The sequence below is a fragment of the Grammomys surdaster genome, unplaced genomic scaffold (assembly GCF_004785775.1).
Source record: "Grammomys surdaster isolate TR1022 unplaced genomic scaffold, NIH_TR_1.0 100, whole genome shotgun sequence".
Classification (NCBI taxonomy): Eukaryota; Metazoa; Chordata; class Mammalia; order Rodentia; family Muridae; genus Grammomys; species Grammomys surdaster.
The window spans coordinates 2,481,513-2,497,608 of NW_021604579.1; the positions used below are offsets into that span (position 1 = coordinate 2,481,513).

The 16,096-nt window shown below is 50.7% G+C and overlaps 1 protein-coding gene across 3 annotated transcripts; it reads right to left on the reverse strand.

Annotated features, from left to right (window-relative positions):
* Window positions 1–616: 616 nt before the first annotated feature.
* On the reverse strand, window positions 617–16,041 carry P3h1 (prolyl 3-hydroxylase 1). Of its 3 annotated transcripts, XM_028785171.1 has the most exons (16): window positions 15,526–16,041; window positions 13,625–13,777; window positions 12,163–12,352; window positions 11,174–11,305; window positions 10,389–10,528; window positions 8,121–8,210; window positions 7,802–7,854; window positions 7,520–7,641; window positions 5,464–5,591; window positions 5,153–5,248; window positions 4,528–4,678; window positions 2,890–3,007; window positions 2,429–2,504; window positions 2,027–2,167; window positions 1,605–1,717; window positions 617–1,416 (listed from the first exon to the last, which is right to left on the reverse strand). In XM_028785171.1, the coding sequence occupies exons 1-16, from the start codon at window positions 15,997–15,999 to the stop codon at window positions 1,284–1,286; spliced, it is 2,310 nt and encodes a 769-aa protein (XP_028641004.1). In that variant the 5' UTR covers window positions 16,000–16,041; the 3' UTR covers window positions 617–1,283. The 3 variants fall into 3 exon arrangements, with proteins under 3 accessions (XP_028641004.1, XP_028641008.1, XP_028641014.1); XM_028785175.1 differs by having other exon boundaries at window positions 617–1,717; XM_028785181.1 differs by lacking the exon at window positions 15,526–16,041 and adding an exon at window positions 15,013–15,154 and having other exon boundaries at window positions 617–1,717.
* Window positions 16,042–16,096: the final 55 nt, after the last annotated feature.

Sequence of the window (16,096 nt, forward strand, 5' to 3'; positions counted from 1 at the left end):
CCAGACCTAGGCCCACTTCCTGCCCCTCTGATCATTCAACAGCCCCTCTTTCTTGGTTGTCTCTGTCCATTTCTAACAGATTATTCTTCACGTATTGCCCAAGGAGGATTTTCTTTTGTCTTGTTTTTTTGAGACAGGGTTTCTCTATGTAGCTCTGGCTGGCCTGGAACTCACTTTGTAGACCAGGCTGGCCTGTTTCTGCCTCCCACAATGCTGGGATTAAAGGCATGGGTTACTACTGCCCTGCCCAAGGAGGCTTTTTAATGTTAGTCACATGTTGATGCTCCAAGCTCAAAATCCTACTGAGACCTTCAGGATCTTCTCTACCTGGTGTACTCTGCCCAGGCACTAGCCCATAAAAAAAATAAAAAGATGTTTTTATTTGTATATGTGTATGCCGTGTGCTGGCCCCAAAGGAGGGCATCAGCTCCTCTGAAGCTGAGTTACAGGTAGGTTATAAGTCACCTGATGTAAGAACCAGGACATCAAGAGTAGCAAGGGCTCTTGAGTGCTGAGTCCCCTCTCGCACCTCTCCTGCCCCTTGATGTTCCTTCTGCCTTGGGGCCCTGACTTGATTTTGTACATCAAAGGCTTAGAGATACACAAACCACATATATACCTATCTATACATTTATTATGTATCCCCTATAAAATACAAGCTCTGAGAGATACGAGCTTGCTTTGCTCCCTCTCATATTCCCACCAACAAGCTGGTCCTCACTAAATAAATAGTTTGACTGACTAATGATTGCTCAGGCGTAGTTTCCTACACTCTGTACAACAGCACCTCAGGCATGGTGAAGGTGTCAGCTATGTGGCTGGAGGAGCTGACTGTCCAGTCAGGTACGGGCTCTGAGGCCATCCAGCAGAGTAGGGAGCACGTGGCTGCTGGTAACGGGCCAGAGCAGTGCTGACTGCTGCTCTCTGCCAGAAGAGGGTTAGTAACAACCTAGATGCTTCGTCCACAGCGTTAAAGTTTATGAAGTGTTGCCACACTGGACGCTGTATCTGGGTCACCCAATTCCCACAGAAGGTGGACACAGTGAGGACCAAGATGCCCCTTCTATTGTAACAGCCCAAGGTACCTGGGTTATTTGGCCTAAGGCTACAAAGGAATTCCTGTATGGCACGTGCCACCATATACTACCCAGAGTAGCTGCTACCAAGCTCGGCATTTGGGGAAGAACGGAAACCTTTCCTCTCTTGGAACAAACCACTAAATGAAAAAAAAAAAAAACACAAATCATTTATTCTCTGGTTGTCTTTACAAATACTTAAATATATCACGCTGCTGACAGGCAGCTGCCTACATAGGCCCAGGGTGGTTCTGGGCCTGCATCCTGAGCCTTCAGCCAAGCCCAGAGTAGAGTGTGTCCTGCTACGCCCACTCCAAGAACAGTAGCACCATGCAGAAGGCTGTGGGCAGGATCCTCTAGCTGGGCAGCAAACAGAAGTACCCCTCACTCTGCAGCCTTAGGGGGCCAGGAAGTCCATGCTGCAGGACTGAGTCCCCCCCAACCCCCCATGGGTCCAATGACACCCAGTTGTGACCTAGCTGCTGTTATAGCTCATCCTTGTGCTGTGACTCTCTGTCTGACAGAGACTCTTCTCCAGGCTTTGGGGAGTCCTGTTGGCCAGGCAGGGGCTGTTCCTGGGGGAGGTCCACCTCTTCTGGGCTGAACAGCATCTTTACCAGGTCATCCGCCTGCACCCTGTCCTGCAAGGCAAACTCTTCTCAGAGGGCCTCTGGAGAGGCCCTCACTCTTTTTCTCAGCTGCTGTTTCCAAGAGAACAAGGACAGAGTTGCTGCAGGGGCTCTGGGACCGCCTTCTTCCCAGCAGGCTTAGGCTTTGGTAGCTGGAGCAGGGCCCAAGGAGTGAACCCAGGGCTCCACATCAAGTGCCACCCTCTCCTACTTCCATGTGAAAAGGAAGGTCCAGGGAGGGTGGGCCCGCAATGACTGCAGGGAGTGCCTGGGTGGGGAGTCTCAGGGCAACAGACAAGTGGCCCTCCCACCAGCCCTTACTCTCTCACTGTGCCGAGGATCCAGCGTGAACCACAGGGCGATAGCACAGCGCTGCCCCCTGGTGACAGCCTTCACTCCATGTGGGTTCTCCGTGCCAGAAGAGAATCCTACAGCCCTTCCACACTGGGGCTGTACCTCTGCCTGTAGGGGGTTGGTGGGGGGTGGGGAAGGGGAAATGGGGGACAGCCTCAGAAGAGCAATGGATTATTAGGACACGGACACAAAGGATGGTCAGAGGAGAGCTACCATATCCCAAAGCCCTGGCCCAGGGACAAGGGACAGGCTGGGTGTTGATGGGGTGGGGAGGAAGCCCAGTAGTCAATCTGTCTACTGTCCTCTGGGGACATCAGCTCTACAGAGCAGGGTTTCTGTCCCCAGGGATGAGGACAGGGGAGCACTCACCGTCACAGTCTTGGCATCTAGTTCAGTGAAGTAAAAGTTTCCTCCATCGAAGTCCCCATTGAGGTAAAGGATGGCGCTGGAAAGGCAGGAATCCAGACGTGGCCTATTTCCTGTTTCCCAGAACCCTCCTCTCTGTACTTTCAACTAGCAGCTGGAGACCAGAAGCTTTTCTGAAGCTATAAACAGCTCGCATGGCCCCCACCCCTCTTTGGAGACTCCAACACACCCTAGCTAGTGAACCTTTGTGCCAAACCCAGTCATGCCCTCCTACTCACACCCGTCACAGACTCCCTGCTGTCTGTCTTCTTACGTGGGGTCTAGGGTGAGGAAATGGCATCTACAGAGAACTTGCCTGTATGTGCACATGTGCAAGGGTGGGGAGGCAGAGTGCAGGGCACCCAGGAGCTTCCAAGGCAAGCACAGTGCCGTACAGTGCCTGGGCACCACACTGCTGCATTCACCTGTAGTCCCGGAACGTGTAGGCTGGGGGCTCCTTGATACACACGAGGGATTCGGCATTCAGGATGCAGTTATCCACGTGGACGGGGTGGCTACTGTCCTTCCTCTCAGCCTGTGACTCTGTGGCCAAGATAATTGTTAGAATAGAATATACAGGAAACATATAGTGAGATGCTCTCCCGTGAGATGCTCTCTCAGTGACACATGGAGCAGGGGATGGCGGTGTGTCCCAAAATGTATGTGAATCTATGGAACTGTCATGTTCCAGTTGGGAGGAGTCTTTATTAAGCCACAGCTTAGAGATTAGTTTTTTTGGCTGAACAGGATGCAGCCCACAGGTGTCAACAAGGCAGATCCCGGGCTGAGTGCCATCACCCTGGTAGAGCTAGAGACTTTCTGAAATAGGAACGACCACAGGGGTCAACAGTGAAGGCTGGTGGTTGCAGGGTCCATTGACTTTATTTTCCAGCAGGCCTGCAGGAGGGGTGGGGCAGGTCACAGAAGCAGTGAACCACAGCCAGAGAAGCGGGGGTCTGCGAGTGGGGATGGATGAGAAACCACAAAGGGAGGGGACAGGGAAAGAGAAGGGACAGGATAACTGTAAATGTCAGCGGATCACAGTTTCCGCCAAGGTAAACCTTGGCACACTGTGTGGGAGTGGCAGATGTCGCCTCGTCAGGTCCAGCCAGTCACCAACCCCCGCCTATCTCACCTCTCCTGTGGCATCTCTTCTCTGCTTCCTTGCCCCTTCCAGATCTCAAGCCTTCATCCTCACCTGCCTTGGTCATTGCTGACCGGCTGCCATGTCTCTAGCCTGATTTACCGTTCCCAATCTCTTAACATACAGTCGCAAAGTTCATCTTTTAAAAAGGAAGGTCCTGCCAAGTCCTTCACTGTCTGCTCATGCCTCCGCCTGCCAGCACTTCACTTGGAGGCTCTGTGGCACACAGTCAAGTGCCTGACACATTCCTTTGGTGTGTCCAGATTTTCTTAGCACTTTTAATGCCTGGAGGGAGAGAGATGCTTTCCAGCACCTGCCACCTTCCAAGGCAGTGTCAGAGCCAGAGTCTTCTGAACACTACAGCAGGACAGAGTTGGCTTTGGGCCACAGAAATGTGCTGCTGGCAGGCTGGCTGTGCCCCACCCCTGCTCAGGGCTGTGAAAGCAAAGATGTCAGGGAGGAGGAACAAGGCCTTGTTCTTGTCTGACTACAAATGCACTCGTTCCCACACATGTCTGGTATCTAATAGTTACTAAGAGAGGGCTTGAACACAGAGCAGGACCGGGTGACTGAGTTAAAGGACACAGTACAAGCTCCAGAGCGTGGCTCTCTGTACACTGGCAATGTTCTTAGCTCCTTCGGGGCTTCTGTTCCTTTAGAACTGGTCTCTCTGGCTTGCAAGTCTTCTTGCTGCCCTCAGCACCGCAAACACATTTACTCTGCAGAGTTCTCGCTGCTTGGCTGGGAAGCCTCCTGACCCCTGGATCTTCCCTCATGCTACCGCCACATTCAACACACTGGGCTGCAGCCAACACACTTGCACTGATTTCCCAGCTGGCGTGAAGGAACCATACCCCGCCTTCTCCATGTCCTCAGCATCTAGTTTAGTGCCAGAAACTGCAGGGGTGATGAGGCCCACCTTCTATTGCAGTGCGGCACACTAGGTGGGAATAGGAGAAGTAGAGGGGTGTGTCCAGGCGGAAGTAGGACTCCATGACACGCCGAACCTTCTCTGTCACGTTGTAGTACCTGTGGGCGCTCTGCAGAGGAACTTTCCCTTCCTGCCCGAGCTGCAAAGAAGACTGGTGGTCAGCTGCCCCAATCCTCCTCTACAGGCTTCCGGGACACTGAGGCACAAGGTTGCATACTGAAAGCATCTCCCTTCCCACTGATGAAGGAGCGATCTCTGTCCTCCACACCTGCCGGTCTCCTCTCCTTTCTCCTTTATAGTGTTCATGTTCCCTGCTCAGGAGCACCGGCCTCTGGGATCAGCCCCGACTTGTAGCTAGCCCCCACACCTGGGGATCCATCCCATCTCGGTTGCCTCATTTTTATTGCACCTGCTTTAACAGCCAAGATATAGCAGGAAACCTCCTCGGCACAGCTTAGCCTCACTCGCTGGCAGCTGGAATGTCAGCAGTGAGACACTTCTCCCTCTCTACCTCCTCCCCAGCTCCTCCCCAGAGCCAGAATGTCCTCCTCCTCGGCTGGCAGATTCTCCCTGCTCCATGCTCTAGAGAACCAAGATGGATTTTGGATTTTACCTTGAGAGCTTTGAGGACAGTGACACCATAGAACTTTTCATTTGGGGTGTGTGGGGAGGTCTGACCTCGGTAGCCATCTCCTGAAGTTGCTGCTGCCTAATGGACCCAAAAGATAAGCAAAGTTAGTTGGAACAGCTGTGTGTGCATGCACACGTGTGTGCGCATGTGCCCATGGGTGTGTGTGTGTGTGCGTGCATGCGCGTGCACATGTGGTGAGTGGAGTCGATGGAGAGCAACAGGGGCCGCGGCACCGAGGAGGCACTTGCACGGCACATGGAGTGGGGAGGAGGTGGAGCGACCGGGTTCCTTACATTGCTCAGTCTCTGCAGCTCCTGGCACTCATCATCAGAGATCACACCATCCATCACCACCCGCTGGGAGCCGTTCAAGACTTTGGAGTTCATGGTGAGACTGATGCCGTCATACAGCAAGGGACCACCTGAAAATCAAGGACAAGATGGACCAGGTCCCAGGGCAGCTCTACCCAAGGCCTCCTCACAAAGAACAGGCATTCCAGAGGCATTCCTATTCAAACGCTTCCAAAGGGATGGAAGTCCACACCCACGGCCTCACTCTGCCATTAAACAGCTGCTGGATCTTGGGCCTCATGAGTAAACAGCTACACACATTCTCAAAGCATGAACCCCAGAATCAAAGAACTGGGCTTGATCCCCAAATTCTCCACCTACTGTGTGACCTTAGCAAATTACTTAACTACTCTAAGTTACACTATTTTTTAAACAACTATTTTATATTAGCCAGGCAGTGGTGGTGCACACCTTTAATCCCAGCACTTGGAAGGCAGAGTCAGGTGGGTCTCTGAGTTCAAGGCCAGCCTAGTCTACAGAGCTAGTCTAGTACCAGGACAACCAGGGCTACACAAAGAAACCCTGCCTGGAAGAAGCAGACAGTTGAAGAAGTGGATTGAAGCTACAGACAGTTGGGAGCCACCACGTGGGTCCTGGGATTCAAACCTGAGTCTTCTGGAAGAACAGACAATGCTCTTACTGCTGAGCTATCTCTTTAGACCTCCACTCAACCCCCTTTTTTCTTTGAGATAGGATCTCACTGTGTAGACAAGGCTGGCCTCAAACTCAAGAGATCTGCTAGCCTCTGCTGAGATTAAAAGCATGAACCACCACAGCCAGCCTCAATTTTTAATCAATTACTGTTAACGTCATCTACCTTATAAGTCTGACAACGGATTACTGAGAACAAATAAGGCAAGCTAAGCGCTCAGTACAGTAGTTGGCTTATAGCGAATGCTCAATAATGTTGCCCATGTATCTTCATTGTCATACTGTGTACAAGAGCAATCTTATAATCTGCCTAACCTACCTCTCAGACATGAAGAGAAGCAAGAAAAATAGAAAGCGACTTCTGAAAACAGAGCAGTGCTGGACAGACTTGTCACATGTTATTCCTGTTCAATTAAACCTAGAAATGGCAAAGGGCAACGTTCTGCCTATAGTTGTAAGGTGTCTGTGTAGGCCACATTACAGACCCAGCTCAACCTCACCTACACGCTGAGACCTCTTGAGTGATGCGACAGAGAGGGCCTAACACCACTCCCCATAGTCAGAGAGCCCCAGAGAGCCGTTCTCCACAGTCAGACAATAGCTGGTGCGAGCCACACCATCTCAAGGAACTCACAAACTCAAAGGAGGAGGGAGGTTATAGGAGGCTCTGTAAGGTCTCTGGGGCATGCCTAAGGGCAGAGATGATGCTAAATACATGAAGAGTGGAGACAAGCATGAACAATGACCCGTGGGCCAATGGCAGGCTCAGGAGACCAGAAACAGCCCATCCCATTTGCTATAGAGACATGGGGGATACAGACACGCAGAGCAAGTGCACAGAGGATGCTTGACTACTGAGAATGCATGCGTGGTCCCGGTGTTTGGACGACAGGCCTGGCATCTGTGTGGGAAAGGATGAGAACTGACAGGAGGTTTGGGCCTATGTGGGCCAAAGACAATGGGAGAGGGAAAACCAGGAAAGGAGGAGAGCAGAGAGTAGCCATCACTGTGGACCAGGAGTGCAGCAAATGGAGGAGAGAAGACAGGGAGGTTCCACCTTCTGATAACACCGTGAGCTGTCAGAAGAGCATTTGGAAGGGGAGGCAGGATTATGCTATCCATACCTACTGTGACTATGCTAGTCTAACTGTGACATGGGAATCTTACTTCTTAGCCAAAGGCCCATTCTCAGAGCTGTCTGGATGACAGCTCCTTGGTGTGTTGAATGTGGAGGAAGTCCTAGCACCTGCTACCCAAGCAGAAGCTGGTACACGATGGGCTGAGCAAAGCTTTGTGGGTGCTGCCACCTGGTGAACGTGGGCAGGCACGCCACCCGCTGCTGGCTCACCTTCCCGTGTCAGTCTGCTCACATCCAAGGACTCCTTGGTTTTCTCCTCCACGAGGGTCTCAATCTCCTTCATAAGGTTGCCTATCTCCTGGGAGATGCGGACTGCAGTTTCCCGTTCTGACCTGTGAGCATGGCAGCACTGAAGGCTGTGCTCGGGCCAGCCCTGGTCCCTACCCCAGTGTCTCAGACTGGACCTCCCCAGCCCTGGCTAGGATCCCATCTGCCTGGGTGCAGGGAGCCTCAAGTGCTTTGTCAGAGCGATCCAACCATGGAATTTCTCACTTCTGTTTCTCTTGCAGTCTCTTGGGGATCACCTCTTCTGGAGTCCATGAGTCCTAAGGTAGGTCAGGAAACAAGCAGGAGACTTAATCTTCCAGATATCAGTGTGTGACACATGACTTCCTGTCTCACTGCCTGCGATGCGGTGGGCTCTTGGGACCTAAGTTACTTTTAATGGCCCAGGACCGCCTTGCACTGTCCACTTTGTCTCCCTTCCTCAGGGTCCATGCACCCATGTTTGGCTCAGCCCTGGACAATGAGTATCCCCACAGCTCCCAGTGCCTCCCTCTCCCCCTCCTTCGCAGCTCCAGCTCTGGCTCACCGGATCCACAAAGGGAATTCCAAAAATGTCATATGCGAAGAAAAGCAGTTCTTTCTCCAGCAGGCTTCGATGTCGGTATTCCTGGGCATTCTGAGGAAACAGAGAGTCCCCTAGAACTTAGTCCTTACCCTTCAGTCCTAGGGTGGCCCTCCCTGGCATTTTGCATTTTCTATGCGACTGAGGTGTCTTCTCCCCATCACAGGTTATGTGTTGCCCAGTTTGGCCAAATGTCTCCCTTCTATGCTCAAGAAGACCCCTAAGGGCAGCATAATTCAGCTTACTGGAGGAAAGGAGATCCCAGTGGATCTCTGAAATGGAAGAGCTGCTGATCCTCAGAATGGAAAGAGTCATTTTTGCTTTTGAAATTCTGGACTTTGAGCCCATGGCTTTAAGCATCCCAGGCAGGGCTCTCTACCAACTGAGCTGTGTCTGGAGCCCTCTTTTCTTCTTGCTGTGCTTTATCTATTTACTTTGTGTGCATGTATGGAGGTCAGAGGGCGACCTTGTGGCGTCTGCTCTTTACATCCATCCTTTTGTGGCTTCTCTTGACTGAAACACGCCACAAAAGCTTATGTGGCAAATACGGTGTTTTGTTTTTTTTATTTTTTTGGTTTTTCGAGACAGAGTTTCTCTGTGTAGCCCTGGCCATCCTGGAACTCACTCTGTAGACCAGGCTGGCCTCGAACTCAGAAATCCGCCTGCCTCTGCCTCCCAAGTGCTGGGATTAAAGGCGTGCGCCACCACCACCTGGCATTTTTAAAAAATTATTTAACTATTTATTTTGTTTTTTTCATTTTTTTAAATTATATTTTTTATTCTCTTTATTTAGTGTGTGCGTGTGTGCGTGTGTGTGTGTGTGTGTGTGTGCTGTGGAGGTCAGAGGACAATTTGTCAGTTTATTCCTTATACCATGAGGGTCCAGAGATTAAACTCAGGTCACCAGGCTTGGCAGCAAATGGCTTTACCCACTGAGCCATTTTAGTTTTGAGACCAGGTGTCACTCATAACCCAGGCTAGCCTTGAGCCTCTGCTTTCTGAGTGGGAGCTCATGGGTGGAGACTGTTAACTTTATCTTAAAGATGAAGTCTCTTGGGAGCAGTAGGATTAGGAGTGATCCTTCATTCACACCCGGGTTTTGGGGTCCTCAGGCCCATATTCTTTCTACTTGGCCACCTGCCACCCCTCAGAATGGCCGGACTCTATCCCTCCCTGAAGGTGGGCAACTGTAGAACAGTTAAGCTTGGTACTCTGACATCACATGTGTGCTCAGGGGTAGGGCTTACCCAGAGCTGGGAAACTGAGTCCCTTTGAGGGTCACATGATCCAAGCAGCAGAAGGAAGAGAAAAAGAGAGAATAATAAAGGGAAGGCGGTCCAAGGAGGAATACGTTAAAGGCGTCCACCCTGTTGGCTACCATAGTCACCCAAGAGGAAGTGGGAACTCTATCGGGAGTTTAAATGATCAGCTTCCTGTTCCAAATGCCAGAAACCAAGCTACACGTGCTATCCAACAGTGTGAGTGACCTGGGCTAGGGGCTCAAACCAGTATTAGCTACTCCCTCCTGGGGGAGAGTTCTTCCTGGGGGGAGAGTTCTAGGTAAACATGCCCACACGGAGTACTTTCCTTCCCTTCTTCCTAGGCTCCTTAATAGGATCACAAGGAAGGGGAAAAGTATTACCCAAACAAGACAAAGACTGGAAGGGCCTTTTAAAAGCTAGATGGCCGCCATCTAGTGGCCAAAAAGGATAATTACAAGAACACCAGTCTCACCTGGGAGGGGCCGACAATGGGATTATTTTCTCTAAAGACTCAATTCCAGAGCTATGGGAAGAACCATGGCTTGTCCCTCAGAGTTGAAGTCTGTACTACCTAGGTTTTCTCCTCATTCTAGAAATGTGGATAATGCTGAGTAATTGGAGAAAGCAGACAATGACAGGGAGAAATGCACTCTGGGACTAAAACAGAAACAGAAACCAGGTGTGGGCAAAACAGACCCATTCTGAAGGGAATAGCACTTCCTTTGAGCAAATGGCATCCAGCATCTAGCTTGGGTGTCAATCAGGGCAGAGAAATCTGTGTGCCAATCCAAAGAACGTACATCGAAATCTAGAGGATTTGGCTCTGCCGTGTTCTACAAACTCCTGGTATTCCTCCCCATCCTGAGTGACAAGCTGAGTCCAAGGCCCACCCTATGGTGCAGCAGGAGCACTCTTCTTCCTTCTGATAGGGTTCAGCCAGAAGCTGCCCTTACTGAAGTAAATCTCTCACCTCCCGGGGGCTGATGGAGCTGGCCTCTTCTTCTCCAAGCATGGCTGTATAATAAGCCAGATTCTGGCTCATCACCTCATCGTTGGGGAAGAAGAGGAGGTAGGTCTTGGCACACTCAATAGCTTGTGTATAGTTCCCAACTGCAAAGGAAGAAAAGAAAATGGCCGTGAGGGAAGGGTATAATCCTGGACACTAGCAGTCACTTAGCATCTGGTTTCAGAGAAGCCTTGAGGCCATGACGACAGGACAAAGGAGTACTTGCTACACAACATGACTTTCTAGAAGAGGAAGATTGTAATAGCAGAGCGCCTCCTAGACAGATGGATCTCTTCACTCGATTACACACGTCCACACATCGTGTGCTCTTGGATGTGCTCTGCTGGCTGGTACCCAGTCAACAACTGCCGAGGTGCTCAGGGGTTCCCCCCACCCCCTGGAGAGTTTTAGTCCCTTTTCCCTGGGAGGAAGGCTGGGCAGCTCTGTGAGCTAGTGTCAACAGCAGTCCATCCTTACTGCTGCTATTCATTTTCATTCAAGTGCGAAGCTAGATTATAAATGTACAAAAAGGAACAAAAGAAGAGGCCCTAGACTCCCTGCTCCTCCCTCTGGGCAGTAGAACTTGGCTACCTGGGCCACCGGCTTGTGACAAAACACCCAGGAATCACTGGGCATGTTGCCTCCCATAGACACAGACATTCTAAAGAAGTGGAGCGGTCACAGACACTGCCTGCCTGGCTACGATTCTTAGTCGAGGCATCAGAGAGAAGGGAGAAAGTGGGCCTTACTGTTATAGTAGGCAAACTGTAGGTAATTATAGTGCGAAGGGAGGAAGTCTTCAAAAGGCTTTTCCCGACTAGGGTGAGAAGCCAGCTCGGTGACACAGTTCTGCTTACAGCTGAGGACCTGGACGTAATGATCTGAAAGGAATCAGAGATGAGGAATAATGAGGCCTTTTGCTTGTTTTGTTTTCCAAGATAGGATTTCTCTGTGTAGCTCTGGCTGTTCTGAATCTCTTAGACCAGGCTGGCCTCAAACTCATAGATCTGCTTGCCTTTGCCTCCTGACTGTTGGGATTAAAGGTGTGTGCCACCAATGCCTGGCTAATAAAGACATATTTAGGTTTCAAATTCTGGCTAACATAGGAAGCGGAAGTGGAGGATACGTGTGGAGGATATGTGCAAGCATTTGTGCGCACATGTGTGGCATGCGCGAACACCTGTGTATAGGAGTCAGGAGATGTCAGTGCCTTCTTCCATCCCTCTTCATTATGTTTCTGAGACAGGCTCTGTACCCTCAAGTTCACCCATATGATGTGACCAGCTCTAGCACGGGGCTTACAGATGAGTGACTCCATGCTTGGCTTTCATGTGGGTGTTTAAGGATTTGAACCCAGGTCCTCAGGCTTGTGCAGCAAGCACCTTACCCACTGAGCTGTCTCCCTAGCCCCTGAAAGGCAAGTTTTAGTCAGAGTTCCAGACTTAAAACATTTGAGGATGCAGGCTGGAGAGATGGCTCAGCGGATAAGAGCACTAACTGCTCTTCCAGAGGTCCTGAGTTCAATTCCCAGCAGCCACATGGTGGCTCACAACCATCTGTAATGAGATCTGATGCTCTCTTCTGGTGTGTCTAAAGACAGTTACAGTGTACTCATACATATAAAATAAACAAATCTTTAAAAAAAAATTGGGGGATGAGGTTGCATGGTGTTTGTGTGCATTGTCAGGACTTAAAGCCCTCTGAGGCTTGGTCAGGCCATGCTCCGAACGGCACCCACCTGTGATGGCCTGGAAGAGGTCAGCGCTGTAGTCTAGGTAGTTGTAGCCGTCGTAGTCATAGGGCCCTTCACAGAGGGCACGGCACTCCTCATCGGCCACAAAGTACTCTTGTAATGCTGCCTCCAGGTGGGGCACAGCCTCCTGTGGCCTCTCCTCGGAGTAGAGTCGCACCCCTAGCCGAAACTCATGCTACTGGAGGGAAGGAGTACTCAAAACAGGCTCCAGAAGAGCCCGTCACCTTGTCCTAAGCCACTATCACGGAGTGATGACTCCTACTCCTAAGTTACGGATGGACGGGGGACCCTGGGTGCTGCTATATAAGGAAGGCCAAGAGTAAACAGGCTCCAGGTACCACTGGGACTCACAACGCTCAGCTCTTAATGTAGGAAGAGGGGAGAGCTCACTGTAATGTTTATAGGTTTCTGTAAGGCTTACAGTTTTCAGATGACATGGGCTGGAGAAAGATGGCTCAGTGATTAGCAACATGTACTTCCAGAGGACTTGAGTTTAGTTCCCAGCTTTCACAAAGAGTGGCTCCCAAAGGCCTGTGACTACAGCTCCAGGGGTTCTGGTTTCCTCTTCTGGCCTCCCTGGGCACTCACATAAATATTCTGTCTCTCTCTCTCTTTCTCTCTCTCTCTCCCACACACACACAGCCCCCCCCCATGCACAAATACACATATATTAAAAATAAATCACAACCCACCCCTCTCCCCCTTGAAGCAATGTCTCACATCTGTCTCCCACGGTTCAAGAGGGCATCAAACTCACTAAATATCTGAGGATGACCTTGAACTCCTGATATGCGCACCTCTGTCTCCCCAGTACTAGGACTGCAGGTATATGCTATCATGTACAGCAAACACAAGTTTACTTTAAAAGCCTTTCTGGTACTGGCAGAGTGGTCAGCATATGTACTGTGTATGAGTGCTGTTGTTCTGATAGTGTTCTTGTATTTGTATGTATATATATGAATGTTATATATGAACACACACAATTTTTTGTTGGTGTTGCCTCTCAACCCAGAGCCTTGTGCATGCTAAGCACATGTTCTGCCAATGAGTATATCCCCAGGCTCTCCAATGTTCTGATTTATAAATTATTAAAATGATCAAGAACATAAGTTCTTTATGAAAATGCTATTCAAATGCTAGGTCCAAAAACTCCTGAAATACACATAGAATACAATATTAGATTAGGTTAAAAAATGAAATATGGACACAGAGAAACCCTGCCTTGAAAAACCAAAAAACAAAACAAAACAAAACAAAACAAAACAAAACAAACAAAATGAAATATGGAAGACTTGGGGGCCAACCTGGGCTACACAGTACAGAACTACATATAGCAGCGCTCTCTCTCTCTCTCTCTCTCTCTCTCTCTCTCTCTCTCTCTCACACACACACACGCACACACACACACGACACACCACACACACACAGGTGGGGGATGTCTTTTCACCATATACGTCTTGGCCTCGAGATCCCTGAAGTCTGTCTCCTTTACCCCAGACATGGTTTGGTAATAGTCGAGGTTCTGCCGCATCTCCATGTGCTCAGGATTGCCCACAAAGAAGGTGTGTGCTGCTGCCACGGCTTTCTCCAGCTTGTTTATCTATAGATGAAGTAAAAGAATACATTCACATACAAACTCTGTGCATTTTGATTGTTTGCTTAGTTGGTTTTTCTCTGTGTGTGCATTTGTGTGTGTGTCTCTCTGTGTGTGTGTTCGTGCATACTGACAGGGGGTGTTGATATGTAGGTCACTCTTAAACTCTCAGTCCTCCTGCCTCAGATCCCAAGTGTTGGAATTATAGGTGAGTCTTTGTCTCAAAACAAAATAAAGCAAACAAGCAATCAAACAAAAACCAACTGAAACGCAGTGACTGTGCTGATGGGTCTAAAGCTTCAACGACTGGGAATAGTGTAGAAAGACCACTTACAACTGCACTGTGGTGAGAGCCCCAGGCCTGCTGTAGAGCACAGTGCCGCCACGCCCAGCTCACACTCCCCAGTGCTTCAGGACTGCTCCTGCTATCATTGCTGCACAGCCCCAGCAACCCCCCCTTCCCTCTGGGCACTGGCACTTAGCTTCCTCTGGTGGACTAAGGCACAGGGCTCCTAATTCTCCCGTTTTCACCACCATCACTTTCTCCTTCCAGAATTAACGTTCTGAAAATGAGGTGTGATGACGGCTGCCTGAGGTGTACAGAAGCCTCACTGAACTTTGTAGTCACTCCTGGTCTCCTCACACATGAGTCATGGACTACCCATGGCCCAAAATACATCACCCTCCGGCTCTACTTTCTCCTCTCTGGGGAATAACCATTCTTCAGTGTCTCCTCTTCCTCAGGCCTAATTTAACTGAAGTAAAGCTAGAGTCTCCCTCCTTTGTGCTCCCCTAGTCCTAACTTAGCCATATAACCTTTTTAGTTAGCCCTTAGGACAGTGACTCCTAGCAGTGAGTGACACAAGGAAAAACAAAGAACCAACCATTTTAATTACCTGTCCAAGAACTGAAATGTAGTAGGTGTTCAATAAATGTCAACAAATTTTAAGTAGTGCTATTAAGTGACAGGACCCCAGTAAGAACCCAATCAGTGGGGCATGCTTCCCAGTAACCAGAAGGAATGGAGAGGACAAAGTAGAAACCTGAGGTCCCCAAGAGCCTCTAAGTCTCTCTTTAGGTAGAACTAAAAGGTCTGTGAAACTGTTGTGGCTATGCAGTCTGTATGTGCTGCCCATCCCCCTAACATGGGACGAATAGCATTTACTCAAAGGATACTGTATCAGGGCAAATGAAGTAATAAACGTAAAGTGCTTTAACTGAGTCCTGGAAATATATGTTGCCAGTCATCACGGGCAGACAAGGCTGGTGTTCCAAGCTCGTTTGTTGACTTGGACTTAAAGCGCTGTGGCATCCCAAAAGTTAGTCATTTTCTATCTAAAAAGACATACTAGCCAGAGGGTCCTCCACAGGGAGGAGCCAGGCAGCCTCTGCTGGCGACGTGGCAATCCCACGTCCTGAAAGAGCGCTGCTGTTGGATTAGGGAGCAGGGAAATCATGATTGGAGAACGAACCGGAAGGAAGATGCTGCAGAAGCACTTGGACACTTGCAATGAAGTATGGCTGGGAGACCCAAGCGGCCGCCTCGGTTCCCTCTAGGAGGGCTTCCCAAAAGAAAAAGGTCAGGTTTTTCTTGCCTTGGGCTGTCACTACTAGCTGGACCTTTAGGGTTAGCATTTGCTCATAAGAACCCTGAGTCCGCCGACAGCTCCCAAACCAGAGGTCCCTTTCCTCCCTGCTCTGCTTCCCAAGTTCCCCAGGTCGCTCCCGGCCGCCGGGGTCCGGACCAGTCGCACCTTGAAATAGGCGACCTGCAGGTAGTTGTACGGGCTCCGCTTGTTGAACTCCAGGTCCAATTCTTCACTCAGCAAGTGGGCGGAGGGCGGCCCGAGGCAGCGACGCAGGCAAGCGGCACGGCGCAGCACGGCTCCGAAGAAGCGTAGGTCCTGCAGGGCGGCGGCGCCCGGGTCCTGGCTCAGGCTGGGGGCCAGACCGAGATCGAGGTCTGGTGCCCACGGCAGTTCGGTGGCGCAGCGTGTGCGGCAGCGCAGGCGGAGGGCACGCAGGGCCGCCCGCGAGCGCAGCGCCCGCTCCATGTTCAGTACCACTCCGGGCCAGTCCCCGCGCGCGTAGGCCGCGGTCCCCTCTGCGTAAAGCAAGTCAGGAGCTGCCACGTCCCATCCCGGCTCAGACTCCGCCGCAGCCCGCAAGGCGGCGGCTGCGGCGACTGCTAGCATCGCGACCAGCAGCCTCCTTACGCTCACCGCCATGGCCTTGCTCCCTCACTTAACGGGACTGCTCGCCTGGGGCACATTCCAGAGTCCCGCCCCCACAAAAGCCACGCCCAGAGACGAGCCACGCCCCAAG